General features: G+C 52.3%; 1 protein-coding gene across 2 annotated transcripts in view; it reads right to left on the bottom strand.

The window, feature by feature from the left end:
* Positions 1-1,035: 1,035 nt before the first annotated feature.
* Positions 1,036-26,552, bottom strand: part of CIC (capicua transcriptional repressor) — a 57,548-nt gene continuing 32,031 nt past the window's right edge. For both annotated transcript variants that reach the window (XM_048500027.1, XM_048500026.1), the window contains exons 7-21: positions 25,890-26,049; positions 25,614-25,804; positions 23,876-24,095; positions 19,267-19,367; positions 16,631-17,894; positions 14,940-15,160; positions 11,798-11,964; positions 11,488-11,681; positions 11,017-11,286; positions 8,801-9,264; positions 7,172-7,431; positions 5,149-5,303; positions 3,339-3,470; positions 2,877-3,008; positions 1,036-2,235 (exon numbers count right to left, since the gene is read on the bottom strand). In XM_048500027.1, the coding sequence (XP_048355984.1) occupies positions 1,910-2,235; positions 2,877-3,008; positions 3,339-3,470; positions 5,149-5,303; positions 7,172-7,431; positions 8,801-9,264; positions 11,017-11,286; positions 11,488-11,681; positions 11,798-11,964; positions 14,940-15,160; positions 16,631-17,894; positions 19,267-19,367; positions 23,876-24,095; positions 25,614-25,804; positions 25,890-26,049 (4,257 nt within the window). In that variant the 3' untranslated portion in view covers positions 1,036-1,909. The remainder of the gene's footprint in view (positions 2,236-2,876; positions 3,009-3,338; positions 3,471-5,148; positions 5,304-7,171; positions 7,432-8,800; positions 9,265-11,016; positions 11,287-11,487; positions 11,682-11,797; positions 11,965-14,939; positions 15,161-16,630; positions 17,895-19,266; positions 19,368-23,875; positions 24,096-25,613; positions 25,805-25,889; positions 26,050-26,552) is intronic.

The following is a 26,552-nucleotide window of genomic DNA, read 5'->3' on the forward strand; positions in this document are numbered from 1 at the left end:
GGCTGTGTAGGGATGGGTGGAGGAAGGGGAGAGTGAGGATGGGGTATGAGTCTGAAATTGTATGCATCGAGGAATGCTGCTGTAAATTGACAATAAAATGCTTATGCTTATGAATTCCCCAGATAAGCCTCCACAGCTCAAGCGGCAGAGCGGGGAAACTGCTTCGATGTAGCAGGCTGCTGGACTGGAATACGCATCATTATCACAGAAAGCCCCCTCCACCCCAGAATGGCATGAGATGTTCTTCTAAAAACAGGTGTTGAACTCAAAACAAACGTGACTCCTAGCATGTGCGGAAATCTACAAGACTGTGCAAGTCACAGGTTGGAATCCTGCCCATGTCACCTTTACCAAAATAGGTTGGAGCAAAGGGCTTGCCAATGGATTTCTAAGCATATAGAGACAAATAGATGATGGGCAGCTGGCACTTCAGAACGGATCTCCCTGCTGGGTCTGTGCGTGCCTATTCCTTCGCTGCTGCTCAATGTTGGGGACCCTGGATCTTTGTGGCCTGAATACAACCCTGAAGAAGAAAAAAGAAACCAAAATTCTGGGGGTGGGGAGAAGTGAAGTTACAACTGACAGGCCAGGGAAAAGGATGTCCCAAAAAGGGCAGTTCTGAATATTGACAGCCTGGTGTGTTCCGTCTGAATCTTGGAACGTGTAAAAATAAGACATTCCAATATACCTGATTTATTCTGCTCCTGCCAAGTCATAGGGAGAGGAAACTCCAAACTGCACAGAACACTTGAAGCTCAGACCCTTCTGCCAAAGTGGGATTCCGCTTTGGAGATCTCTGCATGTACTGTCTGTCTCTTCAAGAGCACAGGGCCGATCGCACTGCCTTTAAAAAAACAAAACTGCAGACCTGGAGAATCTTAAGCAGCCAATTTCTGCCCAGTCCAGTATCCGCTGCGCTTTTGTGGGATTACCCAGGAGTTGCATACACAGTGAGAGAAGACTGGCAAAGCGGCAGCTTCTCTCTGGAGGGAATGTATCCCACAGTCTGTCGACTCAAAACTCTGCAGCCAAAGCGATTGTTAAAGAGCTTTAATAGCATGTGAGGTGGGGCCACCCCGATACAGAAGGGGTTACACATGGTCAACATGTGGCTATGGCCACCAGTGCGCTCACGCTCGGGGGGGGGGGGGGGCCCTCACTTGCAAGCCCAGCCCTCCAGCCGGATTGTCTCCTGCACCCAAAGACCGTCTCCGTTCCTGGCTGGAGTCGGGCTGAGCGGCAAGTCGGTTACATCTCTTCTCCCCCCCCCCACCGATAACACTCTACTCAACTCCCCATTTTAACCACCTGGGAAAAGTCACCTTCCAATACTCTTGCCGCTGCCTCCTCTCCTTAACCTGGCCTTTTGAACAACCAAAGCAAATTTCCCGTTAAGGAGGCACGGCCAACCCCTTGTAGCAGACTTTTCCCTCCCCAGTTACTGACACAGAAGCAACGAGTATGCGTGGGAGGGTATAGTCTGGAAATATTTAACATTGTTAAAAGAGGAAGGGGGACTAGAACCGGTCACTTTATAGGTATCTGTTGCCCGCGGCCTGCTGCACCCCCGCCCCTTGGAGATCTGGCATCTTCCGCCTACGCCCTGGAATGGCTGCTGTTTCTTCCGCACCGCTGCTCCCATCGGTGGGAGGGACCTGAGGGCGCCCACAGCCCCCACCCCCTAAAACAGCAGGGGAGGAATGAGGAGGGAGGCTGGGAAGAGTTCACGCAGGACAAGGGTAACCAACATCCCCTTTTCAGTCCCTTTCGGGGGAAGGCAAAGTTAGCAAGGGAAGAGAATGTGCGGGAAGGAGAGATGAGGGGGGGCAAAGCTCCAGGGTCCCCCCTCCCTCCCCCCCCGCCCCGCAAGGCTGTTTTGTATCTTGCTCGGCTGCTGCCCCCCGGCTGTTCATCTGCTGCTGGTGTTGCCGCTGTTGCCGCCGCCCCCGGGGGAAAGCTGCTGGTTACAGTCCCAGCCGGCAGTCGTGGTGGGGTGGGCGGTTGCGGCTTCTGCCCCCGGGGCAGAGTCCTGTGCCAGAGCCAGTTCCGAAGGCGGCCCTTCGGCGGAGCTGCCCTGGCCGGCGGAGCTGCCGGCCTCTGCTGCGCCCGGTCCCTGCTCCGTCGGGGTGGCCGCCTGCATAATCTTCTGCCGCACCTCTCGGATCTTGAGCTGCAAGCAGACCTTGGTGGGGAAGATGTCGGAGTAGCGAGCCTGGAACGCTGCGGTGGCTTGGGCTGCGGGAGAAGAACACAGGTTCTGGTAAGCAAGCGCAGGGGCCGGAGGATGTGGAAGGGCGGCTACTGGCTGTCCCACCAGGCCCCATTCTTTCTTGGGGGTGGGGAGGAGAGACATAAAGGGCAGAAAGGAAAGATGCTCTTTCCTTGCAACAGCAGCAGCCCAGCCTCTTGGAAGATTTTGTGGGGAAGGGAGAACAAAAAATGCCAACAGAATGTAGAAGCTGCTACTTCTCCGCCCGAACCTGCAGGCTGTGTTTGTAGCAAGGATCACCACCTGGACGGGTGCCCTCAGGGCACATTCCCAAGTACTAATGGAACTATACTAGGTGCTGGAAGTCCTTGCCCATGGGGAAGGGCCAGGGCTCAGTGGTGAATCATACTCTTGCCATGCAGGAGGTCCCAGGTTAGAAGGGTCACGTTGTCAGCGATTCAAACAGGATCTCTACCCTGAGACCCTGGAGAACAGCTGCTAGTCTGGATAGACCAAACTGACTTGAGTGGACCAGTGTCTTCAATTCAGCATAAGGCTCAGAAGCGCTGGTGAATGGCGGAAGGGAGGGGATGATTACGAACGAGCAGAGCCCTCCTTGGATCTGGTGGCAGAGGCCAGAGCCACCCTACTGAAACGTCCCTCATACCTGAAGGGAAGAAGCCGTGATCTTGAAAGAGCTGCATGACCAAAGCTCTCCTCTGGTCCAAAGTTCGCCGGAGGGAGGAGTAGGGCACCTTCTCATACTCCAGCTCTCCGAGTACGTCGTCTGTGTCGGTGCCTGCAAAGAGACAAGGGCTGCTTAGCTGGAGCCCACTGCAAAGCGAGAGAGCTAGCATGACGTTCGCTCTACTTATTGGCCACCGTCCTTCCCACTCCAAGATCTTCTGAGTCCAGTTGCCTTACGACAGATTGAAGCTGGGCAGGTCATAACTGATCACTCATGATGAGCCCTTTGAAGGTTTTGGGTGCGTGGGAAACTGAGAGAAGGGCTGGGATACCAAAGGTGAGCCAGGTATCGTCTCAGCAGCTGGGCGGGGGGAAATTTTGCTTCAAGGCAACCTCAGTCCCTCCCCTGTTCTCAACCCCCGGCCCCTCTTTCCTTGCCTACCTGTTTTGTCAAAGGTAAAGATGTCTCCCTCGCACTTGGCGCTTTTGGGGGTGTTGGGCTCCGAACTGCAGCTGGAGCGACGGCGCATCTTCCGCTTTGGGGAGATGGGGTCCTCGGTGGAGGAGTCGAGGTCTGAAAAGGAACACACCCTCACGTCAGCAGGCTAGAGAGAGGCACCCAAACCCCGCCTCGAAGGAAAGCTAGCTAACTCCGCGCAGATTCACACTAGGCTGACAAGGGGCCTTTGATCTCTGGATAGGGAACCAAAAGGCTTTGAATAAATTACCAAAAAGGAACCTAGTTGCCAAACGGTGGTAGAACAAAGCAAGGGGAGGAAACAGAGTTTACCTGAGAACCAAGAGAGGGAACAAAGGAATATTCTAATCCAGAAGGCGGCAGGATTAGCGTTGTGCCTTGGAAATTTTTCACTTTACACTCCCAACAGTCCTCTTAAGTTAAATTCCTGCTCCATCTTCTCCATCACATTTTTAACCCCCTTCCTTCTGGGAGGTCAGGGTGGCCGTTACGTGAGGCCATTCAACTTGGATGGATGAGTTTTGGGGAAGTGTGTGTGTGTGTGTTTGTGTGTGTGCGTGCGTGTGTGTATTTTTGCACTTGAACTATTTCTGAATTCATGGTGGTGAAGAAGCACTGACCACCAAGAGAACTAGCCTTTTAAATTTACTGTGTTTTGTCTGAAGTTTTTTTCCCTCTCACAGTGGTCGATAAAACACTGTAATAACAATCTAAAATGTTAGGATGTTGTGGGTTTTCTGGGATGTATGTCGGTGTTCCGGTGGTATTTTCTCCTGACATTTCAGGAGAAACGTGTGCCACAGATGCAGGTGAAACATCTGTGTGCCACAGATGGAGGTGAACATACCACTGGAACATGGCCCTACAACCCGGGAAACCCACAACACCCTAGTGATTCCGGCTGTGAAAGCCTTTGACAATAAATCTAAAATGTTCATTATTTAAATTTGTTAAAGCCACAGATTCCAATTCTAGTACACCCCTGTGAAGAGGTTATTCCCTTACAGTATCAGGCAGATTCACACTAGGCTGACAAGGGGCCTTTGATCTCTGGATGGGGAACCAAAAGGCTTTGAATAAACTACCAAAAAGGAAGCTAGTAGCTAAATGGTGGTAGAACAAAGCAAGGGGAGGAAACAGAATTTACCTGAGAACCAAGGGAGGGAACAAAGGAATGTTCTAATCCAGACGGGGCAGGAGAAAGCACCTCCTGAGCCCAGGTCTGAAACAAAGCCTGAATGGAGCGATGCTATTAGCTGGGAAATATCTGTATCAGAACGTTTCTTATTTTCTGTTTTTTTCAATAAAATCTTTGGAAAACTCAGCAGTTTGAGTATCTGGATAAAAGAACCCAGGATTTATAAGACAGGCGTGGTCCCCCACAGCCCTGGTCTTGTGACAACCCCCTCCCCCCCCACACACACACCTCAAGAACAAATATCCTTCTATCCTACGCTCTCAGTTTTCTCCTCTTGCAGACTGGCTACATAGTACATTCTGTGCTATACCTGACTTCCTGTGGTTTATCCTTTCCTACGCCCACCTTTACCTAGTAGCTTTGCCAGGTCTGGACCTTCCGCCTAGTCTATCAATCATGTTTTTATTCAGGCCTACCCCTTCATGGATTTGAATGGAGATTTCCCAAATCCTAGCCAGACACTCTGCCTGACCCCACACTTTCTCGTGGTACAGTCCCTTTCACCTCCCAGAGGGTCTGCCAGGGTCAGCTACCATCCCCGCCACCTCTCCACCTGGGCCCAGTGGTATAGCTCACCTGTGGAGTTCTTGCGTTTCTTGCGGTAGCTGCCCAAGATGGCACGGGGCGAGGTGGCGAGGGACTGCAGAGTAGGCGAGGGGAGCACCTCCTCGGGCTTGAATTCGGGCAGCTCGGCAAAACGCTCCTCGAAATCCACTTCTGACAGAACCCTGCTGGGGTAGAGGATGGGGAGGGATTTGGGTCACAGGGTGCTTCCCCAGGCTGGCTTCCCGACTCATGCTTTGTCCCCCTTGAAGCGGGATTGCCCCCTGCTGGATCTGAGATTTGGTCTCCACCCGCGCCAAGGAACACTGGATCACTCAAGTCACACATGTGAGGAGACGAGAGGGCAAGAGAGCAACGCCCAGCACAGCTGGCATGACAGTGCAGGCAGCCAAGAGGCCACCTGTTCTTTAACCTAGAGTACACGCCCAATGAAAATAGTCACATGGATCAGCTTCCGGATGCAAGTGCCCAGCACATCTGAACGTTTGGGAGGCATTAAGCTGATCATGTAGGAACCAGCCATCGGAGAAGAAGAGTAGTAGTAGTTTGGATTTATATCCCCCCTTTCTCTCCTGTAGGAGACACAAAGGGGTTTACAATCTCCTTGCCCTTCCCCCCTCACAACAAACACCCTGTGAAGTTGGTGGGGCTGAGAGAGCTCAGAAGAACTGTGACTAGCCCAAGGTCACCCAGCTGGTGTGTGCCGGAGTGCACAGGCTAATCTGAATTCCCCAGATAAGCCTCCACAGTTCAGGCGGCAGAGCTGGGAATCAAACCCAGTTCCTCCAGATTAGAGTGCACCTGCTCTTAACCACAGTGCCACTGATCTGAACCACTGTGTTCAGATCAGTGACTCACCCACAAAGGCTATACTAGCCATGTGTGCCGGTGCCCAATAAAGCCAACTCCTTTGGGTGGGACTCAGCCTCTGGGGAAGTGTAACTTGCACCAATTCTCCCCTTCTGATTTGCCCCTCATGCCATTCTTTGGGGTTTCTTGGGGGAAGTGCCATTTCATGCGATTCGAGAGTCCCTTGCCCCTAAGAAGGAGGTCAGTGGGCTGAGGGGAGAGGTGGGGAGGAAGAAAAGTTCTGCCCTGCTGACGGAAGTGCCTTTTATTTGTGGAAAGTTTAGCCTGCGTCTGTTTTTTGTCTTGCAGCCATTCTGCCATCAGGGAACCCCTTTTCCCCACTACCTTAGTTAGCCCCTAGTGGGCATACTCATGCATTTGGGGGGGGGGGGGGCAGTGGTGGGATCCAAAAATTTTAGTAACAGGTTCCCATGGTGGTGGGATTCAAACTGTGGCGTAGCGCCAATGGGGCTGAAGTGAGGGCCTGACTAGTGGCTGGGCATTCCTAGTGAGGGCTGTGGCAAGGGCGCTTGGCCAGCTGCGCATGATCCCTTGGAGTGGGAAACGAATGCACTCAGGTGCAGGCTGCCACGCACGCCGGTGCACCTCCTGCTAGACTGCTTCAAGTTCTGCGCGCTACTGCTGAGAGGAGGGCGTAACTAAGACAAAAATCACGTGGCAAAATCACCAATTAGTAACCCCCTCTCGGCACACACAAATAATTAGTATCCTACTCTCGGAAATCTGTGAGAACCTGCTGGATCCCACCTCTGGGGGGGGGCACTACACGGGTACATCAGGTCTGCTCTGTGGTGTGCTCTGCGTTCTACTCCATTTTCCCCCTGCAGGGGAAGACTGGGAATCGCAGGTATCCCTAAGAGACCCCTGGCTCATCTTTAGCATCCCCCGGGAGGTCTCAGTGGCAGAAAAAAATGTGCTTTGCGTGCAGAAAGTCCCAGGCTCAACTGTGGGACCAGGAGTCCAGGGGCGTCTGGCAGCAGCTGTTACTAACCCGCTTCCCTTGCCAGAACTCCCCCAAAGCCACTGCTAATCAAAATACCAAGCTGGGCAGACCAAGCTGGGCAGACACAACATACAGCAGACTGAATTCCTCTCAACAGTTATCCCTGGAAGGCGGGCTCCGAGGTCAGGATCTCCGATACCCAACAGCTCCTCCATCACTCACTTGTCAACAGAGTCAAATGTCTTCTTCAGCGGAGGAGGTCGGACTTTCACTTTCTTCCCCACGGGACCCTCCTTTGGTTCGGGCTCTTCAGACGCGGAGGCTGTCGTTGCCACGAGTGCTGAGGCTCCAACTCTGGAGTTTTCCCCAGAGCTCAACAGGCCAGGACTTTGGGAAGACTGGCCTGCAGGTGGGGCCGAAGCCTCGGAGCGACTCTCTGGGCCCGCTGTTCTCCAGTCGGGCGAAGCTGGGAATTTCAGGGCCTGCGGAAGAACACAGCAAATAGTGCGCGGTTTGGAAACATCAGGGCCGAGACAAGAGGCAAATGGTAAGGCGGAAATGGGAATTAAACTACTCAGGGTGATATCATCTTAAAGGTTTTCACAGCCGGAATCAACCAGCTATTGTGGGTTTTCTGGGTCGTAGTCATAGTCTGCTGGTTTTAGCTCCAAGACCAGCAGACCACAGCCACACACTGGAGAACCCACAACAACAAGAAGAGTTTGGATTTATATCACACACACACACCCTTTCTCTCCTGTAACGAGACTCAAAGGGGCTGACAATCTCCTTTCCTTTCCTACCCCTCACAACAAACACCCTGTGAGGTAGGTGGGGCTGAGAGAGCTCAGAAGAACTGTGACTAGCCCAAGGTCACCCAGCGGGTGTGTGTTGGAGTGCACAGGCTAATCTGAATTCCACAAACAAGCCGCCACAGCTCAAGTGGCAGAGCGGGGAATCAAACTCAGTTCCTCCAGATTAGAGTGCACCTGCTCTTAACCATTGCACCATACTGGCTCAGGGAGAACTTTTTATTCTAGGGCCGTGGTGGTGAACCTTTGGCACTCCAGATGTTATGGGCTACAATTCCCATCAGCCCCTGCCAGCATTGCCAATTGACCATGCCAGCAGGGGCTGATGGGAATTGTAGTCTATAACATCTGGAGTGCCAAAGATTTGCCACCACGGCCCTAGGGTGATATGGGATGGTCGTGGGTTTGGAAGTCGGAGAAAGGCAATTGGACCTAAGTTTCAGAGGGTAGCCATGCTGATCTGCAGCACAACAACCAGATTTGAGTCCAGTAGCACTGACAGCCAGTGTGATTTAGTGGTTAAGAGGGATGGACTCTAATCTGGAGAACTTGATTGGATTTTCCCACTCCTCGACGTGAGCAACAGGCTCTTATCTGATGAACTGGAATTGTTTCCCCACTCCTACACATGAAGCCTGCTGGGTAACCTTGGGCTAGTCACAGTTCTCTCGGAACTCTCTCAACCTCTCCTGCCTCACAAGGTGTTTGTTGTGGAAAGAGAAAGAAGAAGAGTTGGATTTATTACCCCCCCCCCTTTCTCTCCTATAGGAGACTCAAAGGGGCTTACAAACTCACAACAAACACCCTGTGAGTTGGGTGGGGATGAGAGAGCTCAGAAGAACTGTGACTAGCCCAAGGTCACCCAGAAGGTGTGTGTGGGAGTGCACAGGCTAACCTGAATTCCCCAAATAAGCCTCCACAGCTCAAGTGGCAGAGCGGGGAATCAAACCCGGTTCCTCTGGATTAGAGTACACCTGCTCTTAACCACTACGCCACTGCTGCCCTATGTGGTCAGCGAAGGGCCCTGCAGCCTCCTTACCGTCTCAGTCCCTTTGCTGCTCAGTGGTGGGGCAGGCACCGCCCTCTCCTCACTAGGTCCCACCGAAGTCTCCCGCTGGGTCCAGGCTTCGGCAGTCGGCATCTCTGTTACAGGCGGCTGCTGGGGGGATGGGGGCGACACCGGCTCCCAGCAATCCTGCTTCAGCTCCTGAGGCTTGGCTGGCCCAGCCGGACTCTGCTCGGCACCCCGAGATGCAGGGGAAGGCGGTGGTTCTTGAGGCCCCGCGTCCCGGGCAACCCGCTCCCCGGCACCTTCGGCCTCCCGGTGGTAGCGTGTTCCTCCAGGCTCCTGCTGCTGGCCCCCAGGGGAGAGGACCGAACCTGGCGAAGAGGCCGACTCGTAAGAACCGACGGGGATGCTAGCGATGGCAGCCTTCACCTTCTGCAGAGGCTTGATGGGCGGGCGTTGAGGGCGCGCAGGTGTGGAAGGGATGACCTGGGTGGCTGGAGGAAGCGAAGGCGGGGAAACGGTCACAGAAAGCCACAGCCCCCCCGCCCCAAAAAAGAATCTGCCCACTGATGTTTATTCCCACTTTCTGCACACATAACCAGAGCTAGATGCAACAAGAGAGCCTGTCCGCTGATGCTTATTCCCACCTTCCTACATAGCCAGGGCAAGAAACGCTCTGCAATTGAAAAAGAAGAAGAGTTTGGATTTATATCCCCCCTTTCTCTCCTGTAGGAGACTCAAAGGGGCTTACAATCTCCTTGCCCTTCCCCCCTCACAACAAACACCCTGTGAAGTTGGTGGGGCTGAGAGAGCTCCGGAAAGCTGTGACTAGCCCAAGGTCACCCAGCTGGCGTGTGTGGGAGTGTACAGGCTAATCTGAATTCCCCAGATAAGCCTCCGCAGCTCAGGCGACAGAGTGGAGAATCAAACCCGGTTCCTGCAGATTAGATACATGAGCTCTTAACCTCCTACGCCATGACTGCTCCAACAAGTACAAAACTCAGAACGGAAAGTTTAATGGTGCCGTTGTCTTTTTATAAAAGGAACCACACCTTATTGGTTATGCTTAAGAGTATGAGGGCTGTAGTGAAATCTCTGAAGCAAGAAAAGGTACAGCAAGACTCCTACTGGGGGCTGCTACGTGTGTGCATGTGTGTGTCCCCGTCCCTGCCCCCGGCCCATATACAGCAAAAACTGAATTGTGTAAAATACGTGTGTGTAGGCAAAAGAGTTTGCGTCGCAGGATATCCCAGTTGCAGAGTACAGAAACTCCGGCACAGAACTCACGCTGTCCGACCCCATGCTGCCTGGCCCCATGCTTGCTTGCTTGCTTGCTTGCTTGCTTGCTTGCTTGCTTGCTTGCTTGCTTGCTTGCTTGCTTGCTTGCTTGCTTGCTTGCTTGCTTGCTTGCTTGCTTGCTTGCTTGCTTGCTTGCTTGCTTATTTATTTATTTATTTATTTATTTATTTATTTATTTATTTATTTATTTTTATTGGTTAGGTCAGGGGTAGGGAACCTGCGGCTCTCCAGATGTTCAGGAACTACAATTCCCATCAGCCTCTGTCAGCATGGGGAATTGGCCATGCTGGTAGGGGCTGATGGGAATTGTAGTTCCTGAACATCTGGAGAGCCGCAGGTTCCCTACCCCTGGGTTAGGTTTATATACCGCCCTCCCCCGGAGGGCTCAGGGCAGTGGACACATGTAAATTAGAACACATATATCAGGTTAAAATCAATTAAATATCAGTTAATACAGGCTCTAAAAATAAACCCAACCCCATTAAAATGCAGCATTGTTAAGATCAACATAAAAGATGGCACCTACTATCAATTCCCTTAAAAACCAAAGGCAAGGGGCGGCAGGATCCACTTGATGTTATAAGGAGGAGGGGGGGCATCAGCGGCTAGTCTCCCCAAAGGCCTGGCGGAACAGCTCAGTCTTACAGGCCCTGCGGAACTCATTAAGATCCCGCAGGGCCCGGACAGCTGGCGGAAGAGTGTTCCACCAGGCCGGGGCCAGAGCTGTAAAGGTTCTGGCCCAGGTGGAGGCCAGCCGCATCATTGAGGGGCCAGGGATCACCAGTAGGTTGGCCTCTGCTGAGCGCAGAGACCGATTCGGGACATATGGGGTAAGACGGTCCAGCAGGTACGGAGGTCCCAGGCTGCGCAAGGCCTTGAAGGCTTCCACCTTTCATTTCCGTGGGGCAAAAGCCACTTCTGCTGCCACTGTTTCCCCATCCCCATACCTGAGGACACAAGGCTCTGCCTGGGATTCCCGGAGCTCTGGGTGTTGCCCCCTTTGGGCAGGATGGCAGTAGGAGAAGAGACGCTGGCTGTGCTTGTGGCTGCCACCGTGTAGGCCACGCTGTGCGTGGCGGGCTGGGCTGGGCTGGTCCCTGGGGGGTTGGGATAGATGGCAGTGATGACCTGCCCCTGTCCGGTGCAGGAAGCCGGCAGCTGGGGGCTCTGGAGCGGGGACACCCCCACTTGCCCTGGAGCCAAGAGAGGACTCTGACCTGGGAGGAAGCAGAACGGGAGGACAGAAAAGTAGTCAGATGGATGAACTGGAATGAAACAGCCCCGTGCGAAGTTGTTTCTGCCGCGAACATCTCCAGCGCCCCTGCTCGACCCCCGCCACTTTCCCGCCCCCCAGAGACCCATCCTGCCCTAGCCCCAGCATCTCCACCCGCAGTTCCCAGCCGCCTCCCTGGCCTTACCCGAGAGCAGTGGCTGCACTATGGCCTGCCCATTCGGCCCGATCGCCGTAAAACCCAGCGCCATGGGGGCAGGGCCCACTGGGGACTGGACATAGGTTGTAGCAGGTGCGGCTGGGGTGGCGCTGGGCTGGGTGTGGGAGGCCGAGGTGCCCAGGGATAGGGGGTGCCCAGCTGTTGACTGCACGTAGGTGATCCTGGGGGCAGAAAGAGGGAGCAGGGGTTAACGGGATTTGGCTGCGGAGATGGCACAAGGAATCCCCCTGGCGTGCCCCCAGGATCGGGCACAACAGTTGGCACAGCCGATCCATACCTGGTGGAGGAGGGCAACAGGACTTTCTGGGCTTGGCTGGGAGAGCCCACAACCGCTGTGGCTACCGTGCCCTGGAGAGCAGCCGGGCTGAGCGGGGGCATCAGCGTGGCATTGCTTTGCGAAGAGGGCTGGGGCTGGACCACTGGCACCGGCGTGAGCTGGATGATCTGGGGGACAGAAGAAGAGGCGGCGTCAGCGCCGAGTGACACAGGCTGGGAAGACACCGAACTGGCTGGCACCCTGCAAAGCTTGGCCTCCGTGCAAGCGCACACCGACCAGGCCCATCCATAAAATGTGTTCGGGTGAGGCTCAAATTCAAGAAGCCCACAAAATGGAAGCCACTCCCCAATTATAAAAAAAATATAAGGGCATTTCTGACTAAAAATAAGCAAGAGCAGTTTCCTGGTCACACCGTACAGCCAAAAGCCTCTGGCTGGAACCAGGATCAATTTTGTTATCAGCAGAGTGGAACTTCCCTGCCTTCATACCACCTCCATCTCAGTTCACTACTCTGTATGACGTGCTATCCGGGGGAGGGGGGGGGGAGGAGGAGGTGGCACAGATAAGGGATCCGGAGGACAACCTGAAAGCAGGAAGGGGAATCTGCCTCTTTTTTTCCTGTCAGGTCACTGCTGACTTATGATAACCCCATGGGGTTTTCCAATCAAGACACCAACAGAGGTAGTTTGCACAGAGGTAGTTTGCCTTTGCACAGCAACTCTGGACTTCCTCAGGTGTCTCCCATCCAAATACTAATCAGGGGTGACCCTGCTTAGCTTCCTAGATCTGATGAGATTAGGCTAGCCTGGGCTACCCAAGTTGGGGGGGGCGGGCAGGCGGGCGGGGGGGGGGGGAGGAATCCCTAGTGAACAACGTAAGGGGGCCTTGCAGCAGAAAGAGGGCATTTGTGGAAACTGCTTCTGCCCTCGCAATGCAGTGCCCATCACAGAATACCCCAAAACCAAGATTTAATTGGCGTTTTCCTTTTAAGAGGTGAAGTGCGTATCCCTCAAGATGGTGAGGGTGGTTGTTCCCTTTTAAGTGGAACTCATGGCCATTAAAAGGACACGAAATTCTAAAAAGGCAAGGCCCAGAGAGAGATTTTGCTCTTCCATCGCAGATCCGGGTCCCCAATTCCCCAGCTCACTAATAATCCAGCCTCCCCAGCCCCCAACCCCACTCTATTTTTCCAAAATTCAGCAATTAAGACCAAGTATCTAATCTACCCTGGGCTATGCTGAGAGTTTCCAATGTCATGGAAATTGATTGATTGATTGATTGATTGATTGATCGATCGATCGATCTTATAGACGGCCCTCACCCGGAGGACTCAGGGTGGTGAACAACCATATAATAGGCCAACATCCATATAATAAAACGAACAACCATCAGATTAAAAAAAAAACAGCACAAAATAAACCGGGAACCGTATAAAAACAGATGGCATCATCCCACCCCCACCCCACCCACGGAAAGCCAGATGTGACAACAGCAATGATCCTAACCAAGCTGGCCAAATGCCTGGCGGAACAGGTCCGTCTTACAGGCCGTGCGGAAACTCTGCAAGTCCCGCAGGGCTCTGATCTCCCTCGGGAGCCTGTTCCACCAGGTGGGGGCCAGGGCTATGAAAGCCCTGGCCCTTGTAGAGGCCAGCCTGATTGCTTTAGGGCCAGAGATCACCAACAGGTCCTCCTCTGAAGAACGGAGGGGCCTGATGGGGCGAGGCGGTCCCTCAGGTATGCAGGTCCAAAGCCGTGGATGGCTTTAAAGGTTAAGACCAATACTTTAAACCTGACCAGGGAACTCTCCGACTTCAGATTTTTAAGTCTGCTGTACAGTCCAGGGGAGCATCTGGAAAAGGATACACAGCTTCTGCTGAATGCTAGAAAAGTCAGTGAGGGCAACCTGATTTGCAGGTGGAGGAAACCTCCCTCCCAAAATAAAAGGACATCCAAACCATCAGGCTGTTTGCCTGTCACCCCTATTTCTGATACTTATCGGGCCATCCAAGGCCAAGTGATACGAGGTCCACTGAAGTCAGTGAGCTTAGAAAGGTGTAACTGATGGCAAACTCTGGCCCAGTAGATGTTCATGGACTACGATTCCCATCAGCATGCTGGCAGGGGCCGATGGGAATCGTAGTCCATGAACACCTGCAGAGCCAGAGTTTGACACCCCATCATAGGATGACACACAGCCTCCTCTCTTCCATCCAAACACTGTTAATAATACCATGTGTGATGGAATGGTACTGTAAATCTAGCAGCATCACACCTACATGTTAAAATGGTCTTTGATTGCAGGATGGGGAAACCAAAAGGCCATGGAAATTTACCCAGGTCAGGAAGATGCCCAAATAACGCACTTCAAAGGCTTTGGGTAACCACATGGCAAGGAGGGAAGTTTTCTTGGAAGGTAAAGAAGAAAGCCTAGCTGACACTATCATGGGCTAAGCTAAGAGAAGCATCTCTTAGGCAAGAGGTACCAACAGAACCATAAGAATGTATTCAGCTGAGCAATCTCTGGAACTGCATTTATGTTTTATTTCTTTGATTTCTGTTTTTCAATAAATCTTTGAGAAATCAGCTAGTCTGGAGTCACTGGAGGGAAAAGGACCTGGGATTGGGGCGAGATAGCGTGGCTCTCCCAAGCTTGATCTCAGCCTCAATCATCATACCACGCATCTAAAATAAAACACAGAAATCCAAATGTGATCTGAGACCACCAGGGTAGCCCTTTCCAAAGCAGGCCTGCTGGTCCCCGTTCAAGGCCATCAGAGGCCTTTGGGTTGTAGGGTAGCAACAATGAAGGGAAAGAGCCTTTTCTGTGGTGGCTCCTCATCTTCAGAGCTTTCTCCCCAGAACACCAATGCCTGCTTTTACAGTTGAGGCACCAACTACTTCTGTGGGTTTTCTGGCCTCTTCAGCCTTTCGCGGCTCCCTTGGATTACCAACTGTAGAAAGACTGCAGGTTGCTATAATCTTGCTTATAAAATAACACTCCATTTAAAAGTTTAGTGTATAAGACTGCCCTCAAACGCAAACTACAGAAAAGTCGCAACTCTGGGATTAGCAGCACACACTTCTAGACCTAACCTGCCTCCCACCCGGAGCACCGTTCCCCTCAACCGGCTCCCACTAACCTTACTCGCTGGCTGGCTCCCATTCTGCACCGGCATAGGGAAGGATGGAGTCACCAGAGGCAGCTGGGCAGCCGTGGTGGTGCGCACTGTCATCTGAGGGGCTGCCATGGGCACCAGGACCTTGCCTTGCACCTGGAGGCCTGTAGGGGGGACCACCTGCCCGGGCATGAGGTGGGCTGAGCTCCCAGGAGACGGGGCTTGTACTGGAGACACAGACTGAACTGCGGTGGGAAGGAGAAAGGAGAGAAAAGACAGACCGTTACAACAGGGTCAGGCTGGTGAGAGGCTCGGTTGGCAACATTTCATTCTGGTAACGCGTGTCCTTCACTGAGCCCGACCTGACAGTCTAGCAAGATCAGGGGTGTCTGCTACGACTGGCAACATCTCTTCAAGGTCTCAGGCAGAGGGTGTTTTTTTTTAATCCTTTAACTAGCAATGCCAGGGATTGAACTGGTGACATTCCACATGCCAATCAAATGCTCTACCAGAGAGCCAAGCCTCTCTTCATATCCTCAGGGAACAGTCTTCTCCAAAACTGTGGACTGGGGTCCAGAGTCAGTCTTACCAGCAAGCAGAAGCAAGCCTTTAGCCCTTGCTGTCCTCGTCGCAGAGGCACAGAATAGGAACAGGAATTTTTAATGTTTTCTTGCCATTATTATTTTAACCTTGTTGATGGTTGATATACTGCACTGTCGGGTTTGTTAGCCACTCTAAGCCTGGCCATCAGGTCGGGAGGAGTGGGATATTAAATTCAGCAGAATAAATAAACAGTCGAAGCATTTACCCGTTAAAGCACATGCAAAAGTTGAGGGAAGATACAGCATTATAGTCTTTGGTCTCTCTCAGAACTGGAATGCAACCTTGTGTTTTTTTCCCCTTGGGAGTGGAAAAACTTGAGGGTGATTTTATACCACACTTATGGTAAGATCAGGGAGAGGTGCCACTAATCAGAGAAAACTCCCTTGGGGGATGGATCAAGCCGCCGGCTAGTCAGCACTGAATGAAAGCCCCACTCTATGCAATGGTAGCCCCTTCTAGTGGTTCAGTCCTAGCCTGTGAGTTTAGAGTCAGGACAACCCAATTGGGGGGGGGGGGGATATCAGAACAGACGAAAAAGATATGCAGAGAACATGATTTGATGGGGAGATAACACACATTATGCTTACTACTTTCTCCTACACATTTTTGTGCAAAATGGAGAGCAACGCAAAAAAAAGTTTTGCCATTTTCAAAGTGTGTGCTCTGCCCAACCAATCACTGCTGCTGAAAAGAACCTCAGGTTGCTCTTTCTCCAAGAGCGGTTTCCCACGTCTAGGAGGAGCAGCCGGTCAAAACGGGCCTCACAGTGCTTCCGAAGCTCAATCAGCTTAGGGATTCCGCGACCCCCGCAGACATGAGAAGATGCACAAACGTCTGCGTGGGCACCTCAGAAACTCCGCCTGGGGCCCAAGTGGAATCCTCAGGGTACTTCCTGCCTGGCCAATTTTATGACCTGTGCTGGGACATGGGAGAGGAAGGCAGTCCTGCAAGCAGGTATTTGGACCTTACGCATGCCAAGCACAGGCTAGTCCACTGAGCCACGGCCTCCTCTCAACAAAGCAGGACAGGCTGCTGAGCAAAAGGGCTTGGGATCAGCCAGCAAGGCACAGAAAAGTCCCACCTTAACCGAGCCCCAAAAAGCCTGTGCCTACCTTTGGGTGCCGAAGGTACAACAGTGACGCTGTTATTGCTGCTTCCCGGTGCAGGCTGGATGATGGGGATCGCCTGGGATGCAGTGAGGACTTTTCCATTGGCTGGGGGCAGAGTGAAGTGAATACTGGTGGCCCCGGGGGGCCCCGCCCCGGCTGGCACTTTCCCACCAGCCACCTGGAGCTGCTGAGGCAACGTGGGCAGGATGTACTGCACTTGGGTGATGCCGCCTGCCTTGCCTGCTGTCCCAGAGAGGATACCTTGAGGCTGCAGGATGCTGAGGGGCACTGGGCCGTTCTGCCCCGGCCCAGGAGGATTCTGGGTGATGAACTGTACTGAGGGCTGCTGGGTAATGGCAGCCCCGGGTGGCAAGACCGTTACTGGAACGCCGGCCCCACTGGCACTGCCTGGCTGCCCGTAACCTTGAGTCCCCACCAGAAGATTGGTCACAACGCTGCCCTGGCTGGGCGGGCCTTTGCCCATGGTGGTCAAGCTTTGCCCGATGAGTGGCCCAGCGACTAAGTGAGGAGACGTGGCTTGAATGCCAGGCATCGCGGAGGGCTGCAGGTGCTTCTTGTCAGCATAAACAAGTCCAATGCGCCCCATGGAAAACCCTTCAGGTTTGCCACTATTATCAGATGGGGGAGGGCTGAGCAACGGTGGCCCCTCCCCTGACCCACGCGGGAGGGGCTTGCTGGCGATGGGCACAGGGGTGCTGCTGACCGGCTTGACCACATTGGTGACCACGGTGGAAGCTGTGCGGACCAGGTTGGGCACCCCGCTGTAGCCAATCACCCCCACGCTGGGAGCAGTCATGGACGGGGCAGTCACCAGCACGGTGCCGGAAGTCAAGCGGGTGGAATCGGGCAGCACCACGGCCTGAACGACGCTGCCGGGAGGAGAGATGACTGAGTGCATGGGTGCCGATGGGAGCGACGTTCCGGTGTCGGCAACCACCTGGGAACTGCCAGCGCTGTCCGCCCGCTTTCGCCTGTAGGGGGCCGCCACTGGATCGAAGCGGGGCTCCAGACGCTTTGCCGGAGCATTGTGAGGACGGAGCCCACCTCGGGAGTCTTGGCTTTTGAAAGAGCTGGAAGCCATCTGGAAGGAGCTGTAGGACTTGGAAGAGGGCAGGTGTTCAGGGCCATGAGGAGACGGGGGTTCCAGATCCAAGGGGGGTGGGGGACGGCAGGGGGCAAAGGCACCAGAGGAGGGGGGCAGGGCTGCTGAGCGGATCACCGGGGAGAACAGCTTCCGCCCAAAATCCTAGAAGGAGACGATATAATCACAAATTAAGATATATATATATTTTGCTGACTTGCTTCATTTATAATCCATCTTTCTCCCCACGGTGGCTTACATAATTCGGCCCTCCTCTTTTTTAATGCAACAATCCTGCAAGGTAGGTTAGACAGAGAGTGCGTGACGAGCCCAAGATCACCCACCAAGTTTCCATGGCGGAGGAGGGAGGGAGGAGAAGAGAGAGGGAGGGGCAGGCCCAAGGTCACCCAATGAGCTTCAAGATGAAGTTGGGATACATTGTCCAGGTATTAAGATCACAGGGAAAGGCCCTCCTGTCCCACCAACCAAAGAAGCTTGTCTGATAAGCACAAGAGAGATGGCCTTTTCAGTGACAGTCCCAGCATAACATAGGGGCGTGGTGGCAAACCTTTGGCACTCCAGATGTTATGGACTACAATTCCCATCAGCCTCTGCCAGCACAGCCAATTGGCCCTGCTGGCAGGGGCTGATGGGAATTGTAGTCCATAACATCTGGAGTGCCAAAGGTTCACCACCACTGATATAGGGCAACCTGCCTAGGGATTGCTCCTGGCTCCCTCAATTTCAGTCTTCAAGAGGCACCCAAAGACCATTTTATTTAGGACTGCATTCGACTAATTTAGTTTTATTTATTGGCAGTCCTGATCAAGGCGGTAAATCATGGTACCTTATGTATTTTTTTAAATTGTTGTTTTCGGATGCCTAGAGTTCCACAAGGTAGAAAGGTGATAAATAGATGATCTAAATAAATGATGAACAATTACTGAAATTGCTCTGGATACTCTGAACACTCTCAGCCAGCATGGTGTAATGTAGTGGTTCTCAACCTTCCTAATGCCGCAACCCTTTAATACAGTTCCTCATGTTGTGGTGACCCCCCCAACCATAAAATTATTTGTGTCTCGGTTCCTAAGACCATCGGCAACCCCTGTGAAAGGGTCGTTCGATCCCCAAGGGGTCGCGACCCACAGGTTGAGAACCGCTGGTGTAGTGTTTAAGAGCAGGTGGATTCTAATGTGGAGGAACGGGTTTGATTCCCCACTCCTCCACCTGAGTGGAAGAGATTTATCTGGTGAACTCCTGCTGGAGAAACTCCTGCTTGGGCCAGTCACATCTCTTTGAACTCTCTCAGCCCCATCTACCTCACAAGGTGTCTGTTGTGGGGAGAGGAAGGGAAAGGAGCTTGTAAGCCACCTTGAGTCTCCTTACCGGAGAAAAAGGTGGGGTATAAATCCAAACTCTTCTTCTTCTTAAGAGCCACAGAACATCTTTATTTCTTTGTTGCAATGTCCCCTTTCGCCTCACTGTAGGGCTGTGGTCTTCCCAAAGCTGCCGCCTACGTTCCAGGTCTGCTCACCTTATTGTCCGTTTCGTCCCCCAAGGACCCCTCGCTGTCACTGTCCGTCACGCGCTCCTTGCATTTCAGGTCAACGTCAGCTGGGTTGAAACCGTCTTCAGCTGCAGGGACAGAGCAACCCCAGTCAGCGGGACTCATTGGCACCCCCTCCCTCCCCCACCTGAAATGCTGCAAAGGAGAGAGAGGCTATTATCCAAGAGATTGAATTACTGCAAACCTGCAAATACACTTAATGCAAGCGTAAGCGTAATACAGCAGGGGTTTGGGAAGGGCAGGATGCACGCATTCGGAACCGCTGCTCACTGGAAAATCTACGGGGGGGGGGGGGTCCTGAGTAAAGGAGGAAGCTAAGACAATGGGGGGGGGGGGGGAGGAAACACACAGCACTGCTAGAGAATTAACCAGGATATAAGGAAACATGGTGATGGAGAGAAAGCAGGCAGCAGGGATGTACTTTTTTCTCTCTTTCTCACAATACTAAAACCAGGGGGCATACATTAAAAATGCTGGGTGGGGGGGGAAGAATTGGGACTAATAAAAGGAAACATTTAATCACGCAACACGCGATTGGTGTTTGGCATACGCTGCCACAGGTGGTGTATCACAGTGTGTAACAGACTTCCCTCTGTGATACACCTCTGAAGATGCCAGCCACAGATGCAGGTGAAACGTTAGGAACAAGATCCACCAGACCACAGCCACACAGCCCGGAAAACCCACCAGAACCAGTTGAATCCGGCCGCGAAGGCCTTCGACAATACACGGAGTTGTGACTTCAGCAGCAAAGTATGTATGAAACCCAGGGAGAATAATTGCAAGGGGGGGAGGGGGGAAGGGAGGCAAAGAACCGGCCTGGGTAAGAAAGTGAGAGAACTTTTGCAAAGATCAGGTCTCAGAACCTCCCTGTGCTAAAATGAATAATCTCAATGGCTGAGCAACCTCGCCTTGCTGTCTTGGTGGGCCCTATCAGTACGTGACAGGACAGGCCCCTTCCAAGCATATAACATCAGATCTTTATGACAGACAGAAAAAAGGCAGCTCTACAGCCGTTCCGTGACCTACCTGGGGATTCTGACCCAAGGGTCAAAGATCCCTGATATTGGAAAACATTCACTACATATTTGTTTCAGACTGGTAAAACCAGAATGCAGAACATGGGATCTCATGCAACTTTCCTGAAAATCTCAAAAGCTCTAAAAATATGCAAGGCCTCGGGGAGGTGATTCTTCCAGGCACAGCAAGTGACATTTCTGCTCTTTTTAAAAGAAGAAGAAGAGTTTGGATTTATATCCCCCCTTTCTCTCCTGCAGGAGACTCAAAGGGGCTTACAATCTCCTTGCCCTTCCCCCCTCACAACAAACACCCTGTGAGGTAGGTGGGCCTGAGAGACCTCCGAGAAGCTGTGACTAGCCCAAGGTCACCCAGCTGGCGTGTGTGGGAGTGTACAGGCTAATCTGAATTCCCCAGATAAGCCTCCACAGCTCAGGCGGCAGAGCTGGGAATCAAACCCGGTTCCTCCAGATTAGATACATGAGCTCTTAACCTCCTACGCCACTGCTGCTCCTCTGCCTCGCCACTGCTTAGCTCTCTGCCTCGCCTCTCAACAGTCTCAGATGTCCATCCCCTTGACTCGGCCCTGCGGTCTGGCAGTATCTGGTGAGTAGCATTCTTTTCCCCCACCCCCAACCCCTTAATGCTGCACTATTTAGAATAGACATCAATAGTCCCAATCTCCTGTTGAAAAAGATGCTACTTCTTCTCACGGCTACTGAACTGAGACTGGGTCTGGAAAAGGAAATTCCATTCATTTATTAGGCGTAATAAAATGTGCACAGCTTGGGAAGGACTTGTTTGGCTTTCAGAGAAACAAGCCCAATTTGAAATTGAAAGCAAAAACGGGTTTGGGGGGAATTGTTATCAATTGAAGTCTCCAGTTGCTGGTAAAGCTGCAGCAATTTAAAAAAAAACCTAATATAATTCCATGAGCAGCATAAATTGAAAAAATACATTTGCACGTGCACGCTTATTTTTATTCTGCTTCTGGCGATCAGGCATTTTAAAAAGAAAAGGAGCTAGGAAAGGAATGATAAGCCAGTTTTCTTGAAATCCAGCCAATTTTGCCCACTCTCTGGGCTTCCACTGAGTCCTCTGGGCATTGCTTACATTTCTTAATTTGCAATTCTAGATACCGCCTTTATTCTCAGGATGCTAAAACCAAAGCCCGCATTTTCCTGGTCAGTACATAAGGCTGGTGTAGTGGTTAAGAGCAGGTGTATTCTAATCTGAAGGAACTAGGTTTGATTCCCCGCTCTGCCACTTGAGCTGTGGAGGCTTATCTGGTGAATCAGATTAGCTCGTGCACTCCCAACACATGCCAGCTGGGTGACCTTGGGCTAGTCACAGCTCTTTGGATCTCTCTCAGCCCCACCCACCTCACAGGGTGTTTGTTGTGAGGGGGGAAGGGAAAGGAGTTTGTAAGCCCCTTTGAGTCTCCTTACAGGAGAGAAAGGGGGATATAAACAACTCCCCCTCCTTTCTTCCTTCTTCCTCTTCCTCTTCCTCTTCCTCTTCTTCGGCAGGGGAGATATATGGCAAGCCAGGTGAAGTCAACTCCAAAACCACAGAAAACAATGTGGAGAAATACCACAAACATGTCCAATTCTCTTCCACATGACAAATCTGTACATAGGTTTATCACCACAGTAAAGAAATGGCCCGGTAGCTATGTATTTATCACAGCCAACTGTTTATAAAGAACTCGAGCAAATGAGCCAAATAATGCTAGACTTTCTCCAGAAACAGAATCCTATAATCTTATTCTAAATGCATGCAAATCACATTTCATAGGAAGCTTTCAGTTAGAGGATAATTCATCACCTACAAAGTATCCTTCCCTGCCCCTCACTGGAGATAAACAGATATGACAGAGAAATCCCTTCCATCCTGGACCCAACAGTTCATTCCCTATGCCCGTGGTGGCGAACCTTTGGCACTCCAGATGTTATGGACTACAATTCCCATCAGCCCCTTCCAACATGGCCAATTGGCCATGCTGCCAGGGGCTGATGGGAATTGTAGTCCAAAACATCTGGAGTGCCAAAGGTTCGCCACCACTGCCCTATGCAGTACATTCACACAGTATTTCATAGGTGTATCTCAATCCATCTTTAATTCAGCAGGGTACCTAGCCTTGCAGAGTACCCAACCTGTCCCCAGCGACCTGTCATGGGATGGGTTGGAAAGTCAGTCAATTGACTTCTGCTCCTCTCAGCGCTGCTCCTGAAGAGCTCTACGGAAACCCGCCCTCCCTCGACTGATTGCATTTTACGACGGCACATAAAATATCCCTGTTACACAACTTATTCAGCAGAGACAAAATGAGAGATAAGGGTGGGGAAGACTCAAAATCAGTAGGAAGTAGGATTTTTCTCCTTGGTCCCTGGAGGACGTAAGCTCAAGACTGTATGACCTTTTGTTCATGAGGAAAGAACAGCCAGGCAATCAAGCTGTATTCAAGACCTGAACAGGTCTGGTTGTTCAACAAGAAAACAGTCCAATTGCAAACAATAAATTGAAGTGTTTAAGGCACTTCAGGTTCTGCACCGAATGGGAGAGGCTGGGGCTCAGCAATAGGGCCTCTGCTGAAACCCCCCAGGTTCAATCCCTGGCACCTCCAGTTAAAAGGATCTGGTGCAGGCAATGAGGAAGACCCTAAAGGGAGGCTGTCAGCCTGAGCAGGCAATACTGACTTTGGCGGCCTGAGGATCTGTTCAGTAGGAGGCAGTGCCGTGTGTTCTTGTATCAAGGACATCAGTCAAATGAAACACTCAACGCTGCTTTAGCTTCTCTCAGAGTCTACCCAGCGGGTGCACGCAGGGATAAGCAGATTCACGACTGGAAAATACGAGGCCGTGATGCTGGTAGGAAGGGCTAATCCTTCAGCAGCAGTGGCATAGTGGTTAAGAGCAGGCGCACTCTAATCTGGAGGAACCGGGTTTGATTCCCCGCTCTGCCGCCTGAGCTGCGGAGGCTTATCTGGGGAATTCAGATTCGCCTGTGCACTCCGACACACACCAGCTGGGTGGCCTTGGGCTGGTCACAGCTCTTCGGAGCTCTCCCAGCCCCACCTACCTCACAGGGTGTTTGTTGGGGGAGGAGGGAAAGGAGTTTGTAAGCCCCTTTAAGTATCCTTGTAGGAGAGAAAGGGGGGATATAAATCCAATTCTTCTTTGTGGACATGTCATTCCTTAGAGGACAAGTCCCCAACCTTTTTGAGAACGCAAACACGTTTGGAATTCTGACACGGCCTGGTGGGCTCAGCAACAAAATGGCTGCCACAGGAGGCTCAGCTACCACAAAATGGCTGCCACGGCTTAACTTCAGTAACACCATGTACATCCTTATGCTGCAGTAGCAGCTGCCGTCAATGAAACAGGATTTAAAAATCTGCACACCTGATCAAGTTTTCAACAGCCCATCAGAAGCCTTGCTAGGCAAAAGCCCTACCTGGCCCCATCCAGAAAAGATCTCACTGAGCCCCATGGAGGCCACAGGCACCAGGTTGGGGATCCCTGCCCTGACGTTTTTGATGGAGGGGGTGTTTCCTTACCGATTACATCATCGTCTCCCTCCTCCTCACAAATCACCATGCGCTCTTCATCACTGGTCATGTCCTCGCTGGTGGCTCTCTGAGATCGTGAGGCACGGGACGGGTGGGGGAGCAAGGGAGTACGGGGTCCCTCACCTGGAGTGGCAAAAGGGGACCCCGAGGGGCCCAGCCCCCCATACTGCCCTTTCCCGCTGACGTACGGAGACTGCCCTGAGCACATCTGGAAGAGAAGACAGTTAGTTCATAGGCCTGCCCCACATCTATCGTAATGTGGGCATCACCCATCTGTGTCCAAGATTTATCACCAACCTCTGGCCAAGTGAGGGAAAATGGCTGATGTGGCAGGGAAACCCCAGCAAAATCAGAAGCTCGCGGGGTTGCTATCTTGCTTTTTTAAATCTTCCAGGACAGATATGCTCACCGACACAAGAAACTCTGGCTTTGCCTTTCCTCATACCTGCCCCACGTGAACGTGAAAGAAACGGGCTTTGCAGCAAGCAAGAATCCCTTCGTCACTGGGATGGGGAGGTCCCCTTCTCAAATTCCCTTGGATTCCAAATGTGTTCCGAACCTGCCCCTCTCAAACCCTTCGGTACGGGTCTTTACCACGCGAACACAAGAAACTCTGGCTTTGCCTTTCCTCATACCTGCCCCACGTGAACGTGAAAGAAACGGGCTTTGCAGCAAGCAAGAATCCCTTCGTCACTGGGATGGGGAGGTCCCCTTCTCAAATTCCCTTGGATTCCAAATGTGTTCCGAACCTGCCCCTCTCAAACCCTTCGAGCCGGTCTTTACCACCAGAAAATCACTTCCCCTACCTCAGTGATGGCGAACCCTTTCGAGACCGAGTGCCCAAACTGCAACCCAAAACCCACTTATTTATCGCAAAGTGCCAACACGGCAACTTAACCTGAATACTGAGGTTTTAGTTTAGAAAAAACAGTTGGCTCCGAGGCGTGCGTTACTCGGGAGTAAGCTTGGTGGTAGTCAGTGGCTTTGCTTTGAAGCAATCGTGCAACTCTTCCAATGGGTGAATCATGACCCTAGGAGGGTTTACTCAGAAGCAAGCCCCATTGACAGCAACCAAGCTTACTCCCAGGTAAAGGATTGTGCTTTAGTTCTTCGCATGAAAATCAGTGGGGTTTAACAGCGCTTAACAGGGTTACCTACACTGCTTCCCCAAAATGAGGTCTTAGGTTTAATGCTAATAATCGATCCCAGCGGCCCAGGCCATCCTAGATGTGTGGGGGAGAGGGGGCGACTCTGTTTGCGTGTGCCCACAGAGAGGACTCTGAGTGCCACCTCTGGCAATCGTGCCATAGGTTCGCCACCACTGCCCTACCTATTTGAAGGACTGTCTCCTTCCACAGGCCTCTGTGAGCTAACAACCATGATCAGGTAGACATCTATTAACTACACCACCACTTGGGGAGGCCCGCCTGCAACTGGGCCTTTTCCGTTGTGGCTCCAACTCTGCGGAGGGGGCTCCCTGAACAGTTGGGGGAATACCATCCTCAGAGATTTTCAGGAGGCACTGAGAAGCCTGCCAATTTGCCAGGGCTTGGGGGGGAAGTCTGAATCGGCAGGCATTTTTTTTAAGGTCTGGGGGGGAAATTAGGGGGTTGCTATTTTATTTTTGGATTTAGCTGAGAACGTTTTTAGCTATTATTTTACTCCCCCTTGAAGCATGAGGAAAGGAAGGATGGAAATGGTTTAGTTGATGAAGGGAAATAATTACCTGAGTGAGTTCCTGCAGCACCTGGCTGTCACGGTCACTCTCCAGCCCATGCACCCCGCTGTGGGAAAAAGCCCGCGGCCGCTGCGCACCAGACCCTGGCATGGGCAGGATCCGCTCGCCGTGGCCGTGCCCAGATCCCACAAGCCCAGCTTTGCCCTCTGACCCCAGCAGTGCCTGCATCTCTGAAGGGCCTGTGAGGAAGGACAGAGAAATGGGTAAGAGGAGAAAGGAGGAGAGCCTTCGAAGGAATGATCGAGTAACGAAGAGGGTGCTCACCTCCCGGCACGGCAGCAGTACCTGTCTCCGACATGCTGCGCTCTCTCATCTCCTTGGTGCATCCTCCCGGACCTGCGGGCTTCACGTCTGAGCTGGACTTCTTCCTATCTTTGTTACACCACTTCCAGTCTGGGTGTGCTTTGAAATGGGCTTCCTTTACCTGGAATGGGAAGGAGAGGAGGAGAGTGAGATTCCTGGACAAACTAGGAACAGCCAACCATAGTGTCATGCAAAAGTCCTCTGTAAAGGGGGAAAATTCTGTGCTAAGGTGAACATAGCTCTTTCCTGACCAAAGATGGATATTGTACCCTGCAATCATTATGTAAAGAAGAGCTATTTGTAAATTTTTCCCACAGCGGGGTGCATGGGCTGGAGAGTGACCGTATATGTATAATTTACTCTAGTTTAAGTAGCGTGGGGAAGGAGAAGAAGAGTTGGATTTATATCCCCCCTTTCTCTCCTACAAGGAGACTCAAAGGGGCTTACAATCTCCTTTCCCTTCCCACCCCCAACAAACACCCTGTCAGGTAGGTGGGGCTGAGAGAGCTCCGAGAAGCTGTGACTAGCTCAAGGTCACCCAGCTGCTGTGTGTGGGAGTGCACAGGCTAATCTGAATTCCCCAGATAAGCCTCCACAGCACAGGCGGCAGAGCGGGGAATCAAA

The sequence above is a fragment of the Sphaerodactylus townsendi genome, linkage group LG06, assembly GCF_021028975.2.
Source record: "Sphaerodactylus townsendi isolate TG3544 linkage group LG06, MPM_Stown_v2.3, whole genome shotgun sequence".
NCBI classification, from domain to species: Eukaryota; Metazoa; Chordata; class Lepidosauria; order Squamata; family Sphaerodactylidae; genus Sphaerodactylus; species Sphaerodactylus townsendi.